The 9,393-nt window shown below is 45.7% G+C and overlaps 1 protein-coding gene across 2 annotated transcripts; it reads right to left on the bottom strand.

The window, feature by feature from the left end:
• Positions 1-773: 773 nt before the first annotated feature.
• Positions 774-7,636, bottom strand: RACK1 (receptor for activated C kinase 1). Of its 2 annotated transcripts, none has more exons than XM_033916467.1 (8): positions 7,399-7,636; positions 4,504-4,688; positions 4,083-4,230; positions 3,307-3,402; positions 2,187-2,297; positions 1,963-2,103; positions 1,026-1,136; positions 774-916 (listed from the first exon to the last, which is right to left on the bottom strand). In XM_033916467.1, the coding sequence occupies exons 2-8, from the start codon at positions 4,653-4,655 to the stop codon at positions 851-853; spliced, it is 825 nt and encodes a 274-aa protein (XP_033772358.1). In that variant the 5' UTR covers positions 4,656-4,688; positions 7,399-7,636; the 3' UTR covers positions 774-850. The 2 variants fall into 2 exon arrangements, with proteins under 2 accessions (XP_033772358.1, XP_033772357.1); XM_033916466.1 differs by having other exon boundaries at positions 4,517-4,688.
• Positions 7,637-9,393: the final 1,757 nt, after the last annotated feature.

Here is a 9,393-nt window from a genome sequence, read left to right as displayed (position 1 = left end):
TGCCCGTAGTAGACTCTTAAATATTTAGGAAGATTCCGGACTCTCAGTTTTTGACATGGCATTGGACTCCGGGGGTGGGGAGGGTTGGGAAGGGGGGGGGGGATGTTGCATTGTTCTTTCTTGGAATAAGTTACTGATTGTATTGTTTGTTTTCTGTTGGAACAATAAAAATCATTTGAACATAAAAAAAATATGGGGACCATTGATTTCTTATTCTAGTGATCAGACATCTTAAGCACATGAATAGTTTATACTTGGATAGGGATGGGATATATGTATAATATTGTCAATTAAGTATTGATCATTGGGAGGGGGTATTTATTCTTATTCCATAAGATTATATGATTGTAATTTCAAGTGTTTTGTAAAAATTGATTTAATATGTGTATCTTCACTTGATGTACGAGATAAAAATGAATAAAGATTTATAAAAAAAAAAAATAGGTTCATAAACCATTATTCTAAACCTTTTTTAAGCCCAGCTAAGCCAACTGTTTTCACTATTATATGGTAGCGCTGCCTTAAGGCACTTCCCAAACCCAAATCTTTGTTGCCTCTGAGCATCCATGGACTGTCCCCCAATATCAGGGTGGAAATAACTCCCCCATCTCTGAGTCCTGGAAGTGAGAGCTACTGAGAAGGAACCAGCAGCATAAAAAAACTGAAGTTGTCCTGAATGGCACCACTGAGGACATCTCATTTAAAAAAACAGGATTACCCAACTCCTCGGAAAAATGAGATCAAACACACTGCCAGAATCACAGGAGGCAAAATATCTCCAAAAGAGTTAGCGAGCATTTATTGTGTTTAATACAGACACAGCTTTCATAATCTTCTTGCCATCTAAAGATTATCGGGTACCAATGGTGACTTGCCAGACACGGATCAGATTATCAGTGTATCCAGCAAAGAGTGTCTGAAAAACAGAAATATCATGAGATAATATAATGAGATAAAAGTAAAAGAAGCAATGTTGTCAAGATGTGAAAGCACCGGTAAGAGAGAAGGGCAAAGGATTTATGTACCTGTCCATCAGCAGACCAGGCCAGTGAAGTGCATTGGGGAGGCTCAGCTTTGCTGCTGGTGCTGATCACTTCCTGCTTCAGCTCATCCACGATTATCTTGCCTTCCAGATCCTGGGAAGAGAGGGAGATGTGTGTGATGAGCAGAATACAGTTACACTTATACACCTAAGGCTAGATTTTGTAAATGGAGCCCAAGGATAGGTACTGAAATGATATGTAAGGGTTCTCTGCACAGAACATGCTTCCAAATGATGGCTGTTAGGCCCGCAAACGCAGATATTCTATATCATCATGTATAATTTTTGGAAATGGCCTTGACCCACCCATGTCCCTTATATAGAATTCAGAGACTAGTGCCCTGCTGGCCACTCACTTCCTGACCTTGAGAAAGTTCTTCACTTCTGTGCCGAGAATTAACCCCTCCCCATGTGAAATTATTGGGTGTGCTATATAAAACAGGATTCACCTGAAGATTGAGGATCCAGAATGTCACACTAAATTAAACTAGGATCTAATCTAACATTGCAAATCCTGTTTTTAGATACAAGGGCCTAAGAAAAGACAGATACCCCTCGCTCAGTAACAGCCTCTGAGTTTCTACATGCTTATAGATCAGATGGCATTGTAGTGTCTCATCATAGCGAGGGGATGTCAGGCAAAAAAAAAATTGCAAAAACCAACAGGAGAGGGAGACAGCCAGTTCCTCCCTTCACCCCCCCATCCCAGTTGCTGCCTACAGGTGTCACAGAACACAGGGAAATCCCAGTTTGCTAAGTAATAGAAGTTGCAAACATCAGAGAGGCAAATCAAAACAAGTAACCCCTCTGGAAACTCCTGATCCTGTTCAAGCTTTTGAAAATATTAAAAACAGTAGAAGTACTGGGAGTGGCGTCAGTGGTGGTACCGATGTACCGGGATCTTCCAAGAGGAAACTCACCCAGATCTTGATGCTGGGGCCGGTGGCAGCACATAGCCAGTAGCGGTTGGGGCTAAAGCAGAGTGCGTTGATGATGTCCCCACTGTCCAGGGTGTATAAGTGTTTGCCCTCGTTCAAGTCCCACAGCATCGCCTGACCATCCTGAGAAAAGACAGACATGGATTTCATGTCACACGAGAGCAGAGCTGCACAAGGTGTGCATGGGATTGGTACCGTATGCCTACCTTGCCACCAGAGGCACAGAGAGAGCCATCAGGAGACACAGTGACTGTGTTCAGGAAGCCTGTGTGGCCGATGTGATTGGTTTTCAGCTTGCAGTTGGCCAGGTTCCACACCTGAGAATACACATGAAAATGCAACCCTTAGTTTACGACATGCACCGAGCCATACACGTCTTTCACTACTTACAGGGTATCAACATACAGAACTGGAAGTGAAATACTTCATCTGAACTCTTCTTCCTCCATAATCCCAGAATTCTCTCTACTGTACAATATCCTCCCTCTAAGCAGGGTTATTAAGAGAACAAGTTTCCAGTTATTATTATTTTAACACAAGCTAGAAACATCCCAAAGATTTCAGACAAATCCAAAAGATCACATAAGAATAGACTTACTGGATCAGACCAATAGTCCATCAAGCCCAGTAGCCCGTTCTCATGGTGGCCAATCCAGGTCCCTAGTACCTGGCCAAAACCCAAGGATTAACAATATTCCATGCTACCGATCCAGGGCAAGCAGTGGCTGCCCCCATGTTTTTCTCAATAACAGACTATGGACTTTTCCTCCAGGAAATTGTCCAACCCTTCTTACCACAATCTCTAGCAATGCGTTCCAGAGCTTAACTATTCTGAGTGAAAAAGTATTTCCTCCTATTGGTTTAAAAAGTATTACCCTGTAACTTCATAGTGTCCCCTAGTCTCTGCAATTTTTAATGACATGCAGGAAACAGAGTACCTCAAAACGAAGGGAAAGGAAAAATAAGCAAGAAAAGAGCCCCCACCCCAGAAAGTAAGAAGCAGTTTAGCAGTTAAAGAGTTTGGAAATTAAGCAAGATGGAGTTAAAATATTCTTTTTCCCACTGACTCTCTGTTACCTTGGAGAATCATTCCACCCTCCACTATCCCAAGTACAATTTAGACTATGTTAAGTTCTCCATGGCAGGAAAATAACTCATGCAACTTGCGTTTGAGTTCAAATTTTTTAAAAAACATCTATAAATCAACCCTTAAACAAGTAAGTACATCACAATGAGAAATAAAATAGCTTAATTAAAAAAACACTCAAGTTTGATTTGTTTCCTGAACCTGCTCAAGACTATAAGCTTCCCCACTTTCTCTCCTACCTTGACCATCTTGTCCCAGCCACAGGAGACAATGATAGGGTTGCTGCTGTTGGGGGAGAAGCGGACGCAGGAGACCCACTCGGAATGACTCTCCTCCTGCAAAGAAAGGGAGAGAAAAACATAGGGGTCAATAAGTAATTAGGAGGTATAGGACCCTAGGGCAGTGATCCTCAATCCAGACCTCAGGGCACCCCCCCCCCCCAGTTGGGGTTTCATGATATCCACATACAGTCAAAATGCAGGATCTGCACACAAGGGAAATCTCAAGTATGCAAATTCACTATGTATATCCTAAAAACCTAACTGGCTGGGAATGCCTCAAGGACTGCGTTGAGAACCAGTAGCCAAGGGGATACTGAGCATATTAGTCTTCATAGTACTGATTTTCCCATTGACCCATCATAATTGCAGGACTTGTCTTCAAACCACAAAGGATCAGGAGACAACAAGTGTTACTCTAATCATAGGGCCTCGGAGAAGGATCAGTGCTCAGACCGTTGGTGGAGATTACACACACAGCTACCCTGCATCATGTACACCTCGGGCACCCCCCTTTTTTACAGACCTCCTCACCAGCAAATGGAGGAGAATGGGAGGCGAGAGCAGAAAGCTGAATAAATGTGGGTGAAGGCAAGGGCCTAGGAGTAGAGGATGAAGGAGAAGGTGAGCACTGTGTGCTGAAAGCCTCCACTGCCAGACCCTCCCATATAACATACATTTGTGGGACAAGTTCACAAGCTCCCCTCTCCCTGCCATGTTTTGGAGAGTCCTCTCACCTGTACTGTATATTTGCAGACACCCAATGTGTTCCAGAGCTTAATGGTTTTGTCACGGGAGCCAGAGACAATCTGTCGGTTATCAGCAGAGAAAGCCACGCTCAGGACATCCTTGGTGTGGCCCACAAAGCGTCGAGTTGTGGTACCTCTGCATGGGATGGGGAAAAAATTGCGGTTAATTCTCAGCACACTGAATACTTTGCTCTATCCCTCCATCCCCACAAACTCCTTTCAGATTCCCTCTTGTTGCCCATCATAATTGCAGGACTTGTCATCACACCATAGCAAGTCAAGAACCATTATGTCACTCTAATCATAGGGCAACTTATATGGTCAGGAGGATGCAAACACAGAACAATGAATAACCATCACAGGGAAGGGCCCACCACCACTGCAGCCTACCCCCTCTCTGAAATCACACCCGCTGTACTTGCGTTGTAAGGTCCCAGAGGCGCAGAGTCCCATCCCAAGATCCTGACAGAGCAAACTGCCCGTCTGAGGAGATGACCACGTCACTGACAAAGTGAGAATGACCACGCAGGGCACGCTGGGGGATGCCGTAGTTGGTCTCATCTCGGGTCAGCTTCCACATGATCACACTCTTATCTGTGAAGAGAGAAAGAGATGAAAGCTTAACCGAGCCTGGGAAGATTGGCCAAAAAAGAAGCTCTATTAGCTAAACAAGAATGAAGCCATTAATTTGCCCATTGCTGGGGAAATTCTGCACACAGGTACCAAGCAGAATTCCTACAGAATTTCTGCCCGATGTGGAATTCTGCACTTGCTGCAAAGAAGCAGAGATAGCAACAGCTGCCAAGGTTGTCTCCCCTCGGCTAGAAAACTCTTTAGTACTCTTTTCCTCCCCCCCTGCTGGAAAAATCCCTCAATAGTGCAAAAAAGTACACCAAATAACTGATCTCATTTGCATGCTCTGGATATTCAGCGACCGTTCCAAACAGTTATACGAAAAAGGAAAGAAGGGATTTTGGATTTAATGCACGCCCTTTTTTAGTTGCTGCTCAAGATGAGTTATATTCCAGTACACAAGGTCTTTTCCTATCCCCGAGAAGCCAACAATCTACATCCGTACCCGAGGCAATGGAGTGACTCGCCTGAGATCACAAGGAGCTGTAGTGGGATTCAAAGTCTAGATTCCATGGTTCTCAGCCCATTACTCTATTTGGCCACTCGTTCGGTATGATAAAACTGAAAGACCTGCCTAAGGTATCCAAAGTTCAGAGAAACAGAAATAGCAAATAAAGACCTCCAGGTCCAGCCAGTTGGATTTCTCTCTTCAAAGTTGGTTATTTTTTACCTGCCCCCCCCCCCCCTCAGATATGTAGTTTAAACATGGGACTCACAGCTTCCTGCTAGAATGTTACCAAATCAAATCTTTCTTCCACTTGCTGCGACACCCATAGCTAGATGGCCAGCTTTGCCTGGACTCTTCTACTGATGATCCTTTGTGCCAGATTTAGGCTTTACCGCTCTTTCTCCCACTAATGATAACCTTGTATGTTAATTTCAGGCTTTACCCCCCCTCCCCTTCCCATATCACCAATTTGTCTTGCAACCCTGATCCCAACACTGTTTTAAAGGGGTCAGGGATCTGATATACAAACTTTTCTGTGGCACACCCAAAGTGGTTTACATTTTATTATATGCAGGCATATTCCCTGTCCCTAGAGTTTACAGTTCTTGGTGTCTATCACCTCTGACAAAAGCTATTTCGATATGTATGCATGTGGATTTTCTACCGTTTTTCAATGCTGTCTTAATGAAAATGACCTCACACAGCCCAATTAGATACCTGCCAGACCATTTATGCCACGCGCCCCTTCTTCCCAAATTTTAAGCCGATTGGAGCAATTCGGTGGACCTGATCCTGTCCAAGGAAACAGACTGAATCACCGTTCGGTGGACCTAATCCTGTTCAAGGAGCCAGACTGAATCACCGTTAGTGCACCCTATGTTAAAAAAATGCTTGTTTTCTCCAAGCATTTATTTATTTTAGGTATTGATATACTCCCTATCAAAGATATCTAAGCAGTATACAATCAGGTACTCAAGCATTTTCCCTATCTGTCCCTGGGGCAATGTAGGATTGAGCAACATGCCCAGGGTCACACGGAGAAGCACAGACTTGAACCCACAACTTCAGGATGCTGAGCCGTTGCTCTAACCACTTCAACACCACTCCTTAAAGTGCTGTGTTGCAAATGACAAGTACAGTCTTACTGCACTAGAGAGAGAAGTTGCCAAGTTATCCAAGTCCAGCAGGGAGATTTTAGGATGTTGATTGTAAATAAAAGTAAACAATAATTTAAGATGATATTTTTTTTGTGGCAGCACTACTTTAATACATCCTTGACTATCTTCCCAAGAATATTCTTTCTTAGGTCAAAAAAAAACTAACAAAATGTTAGAATTGTCAGAAATTATTTGCATATAACAAATGTAAACTGTTTTGGTTGTTCCACAGAAGGAGAAACTATGTCAAATCAAATCACATCTCACCCCGAGACATTATATATCATTAATATCAACAGGTAGAACTAAAAACTACAAATACCATACTGCTTTGGGATAAACGTTTAGGATTGGCCAAAAAAGCCTCCCTCCTGGAACTAGCAGTTCTGAGACAATAAAGTCCGATGCCCCCTCCCCCAAAAAGGTCATAGTGTGGTGCACTGGTTAAAAGCTACAGCCTCAGTACCCCGGAGTTGTGGGTTCAGACCCACGCCGCTCCATGTGACCCACAGCAAGTCACTTAATCCCCCCATTGCCCCAGGTACATTAGATAGATTAGGAGCCCACTGGGACAGACGGGGAAAAATGCTTGAGCACCTGAATAAATTCATGTAAACCATTATGAACTCCATTGGGAGAACAGTTTAGAAAATTAAAGAAAAAACATATCTACAACCACCTTAAGCCAGTCTACTCCCCCCATGAAGGGAATGGGACTTTTAGACTGTCTTTTTGTGGTTAGATATTCCATGCGGTTTCAATATATACAAGTACAACATGGAAGATTAGGTGACTGGCCCAGAACTGGGCTAACATCCGTTCACCAGGCAGAACTCAGCTGGCAAAGCAACGTTGCCAACTGTACTTAACATGCAACAGGAACTACAACTCCCGGCATACAATGCGAAACGGGAGTGTAGGCAGGAAAAAAAAAAAAAAAAGACTAAGAGCCCTAATCGTTCTGGTCCCGTTTCTTCAAATATTGTATCATCTCCCACATAGTGAGTGGCCTCCTCCCATTAGTTCAGGCGCCATACGGGGTGGGGGGAGGGGGGCAAGGGCTCACCTCGGGAGGAAGACAGGATCATATCTGGGAACTGCGGCGTGGTGGCGATTTGGGTCACCCATCCGTTGTGGCCCTTCAGGGTCCCTCTCAGGGTCATCTGCTCCGTCATCTTTCACGGTGCTGCGAGCGGCCCCAGCGGCGGATGGCAACGGATTGAGAAACCGCTTAGCCGCTGGAACGAACACCTCCACCTTCCTCTTCTATGGGAGGGAAAAGGAGGAGGCCTAGGCACCGGAAGCGGAAATGCTCCCTCCAGACGTTCTGCGCATGCGCCCCGTCAAAGGCTGGCGTCGCGTCTTCCGCATCAGCGCGGGTGCGTGCAGGTTCGCGCGCCCTAGCGTGCTCGTGCCCCGCCTCCATCTCTCGCTATCGCCGCGAGGGCGTCTTTTGCGCCTGCCCAGCGGCTCCGGCCGTTGAAACGTCGGGATACGACGTGGTAGGGTTCGTGGCGTCATCAAGTTCTGGTATAGGAATTAAAGCTTGCGATTTGCGGACCCCACTTCCCATTGTCAGCAAGGAAGAGATTGGCTGACTCAACCGGAAGAGGCGTATTCCTCTCTCTTAGGTTAAAAAAGCCTAACAAAATATTAGGAATTGTCAGGAATTATTTGCATTTTTTTCCCAATACTGTCATTCTCTCTTTATTGATTTTAATGCTATAAGATTATTATCTTGGACCTCACATTTGATGAACTTACATTATACTTTATGCACATTTCATTTCATCAGGATTGCAAAGATATAAACCATGCACTTTTACAAGTTTATTTTATCATCTTATTCTCAATAAAATAAGGAGTCCTAAAGATGATTCTTTTATATTACATCAGTATTATATAATATCCTTTCAGGTATATTTTCACCCAATGACACAGTTATTTGTATTTAATAAATGTAAACTGTTTTGGTTGTGTCACAGAAGGGCACTATGTCAAATGAATGATCCTTATCCTTATAGACTATATACTGGGAATCCTATATAATAAAACGCTAGCTGCGCATGCGCATTCATACCTGTGTGATCTGTGATCCCTGATCCGTTATCCATAGGTCCGTGGCTAACGCTCCCTCTCTCGCAGACCGCAACGTGATGTGCGGTCTTGCTGGCTCTGGCTCCCTTATTTTAAAGTTCACAGCGGCGGCGTTGGCTCCTCTCCCGGCTCCCTTACACTTAGAGCGCCTCCTGCCCTCCCCCCCTCTCCGGGACGAACCGAGAAATGGAGCCGGGCCGGCCTCCGCGACAGACCAGAGGAGTCCGAGTCCTTTGCCGCCCCCTCCCCTTCCCTTCCCGTGGACCCGACTACGAACCTGGCGATTCAAGCAGCATGTGCAGCAGTCTTCACACGCTGCTTCGGGCCCTTCTACTGCCCTGATTTGCTCTACCGCGTCTCTGATGATGTCATCAGGGAAGTGCCAGAGTAAATCAGGGCAGTAGAAGGACCCGAAGCAGCGTGTGAAGACTGCTGCACACGCTGCTGGAATCACCGGGTTCGTAGTCTGGCCCGCGTGAAGTGAAGGGGGGGGGGGGGGGGTGGCAAGGACTCTCTATCCGAGTAAAGAACAAACTCCGGGGAGAACGGCAGAGACCGGGCCTGTACTAACTCGTGTGGACAGGGGGAGCAGGAAGAGGTGCTGATGGACAGGGGGTTAAAAATGAAGGAAAGCCTACTGCTGGACAGGGGGAGCAGGCAAAGGTGCTGATGGACAGGGAGAGGAAAGGGAGGCCTACTGCTGGAAAGGGGGAGCAGGAAGAGGTGCTGATGGACAGGGGGGAAAAAAAAAGGAAGGGAGGCCTACTGCTGGACAGGGAGAGCAGGAAGAGGTGCTGATGGACGGGGGGGGAATGAAGGGAGGCCTACTGTTGGACAGGGGGAGCAGGAAGAGGTGCTGATGGACAGGGGGGGAAATGAAGGGAGGCCTACTGCTGGACAAGGGGAGCAGGAAGAGGTGCTGATGGACAGGGGGGAGGTAAAACAAAGGAGAAGGGCTGCTGCT

Source organism: Geotrypetes seraphini, chromosome 12, assembly GCF_902459505.1.
Source record: "Geotrypetes seraphini chromosome 12, aGeoSer1.1, whole genome shotgun sequence".
Lineage (NCBI taxonomy): Eukaryota > Metazoa > Chordata > Amphibia > Gymnophiona > Dermophiidae > Geotrypetes > Geotrypetes seraphini.
Note: the sequence above shows the minus strand (reverse complement) of the source record. Positions and strands in the feature narration are given on the sequence as shown.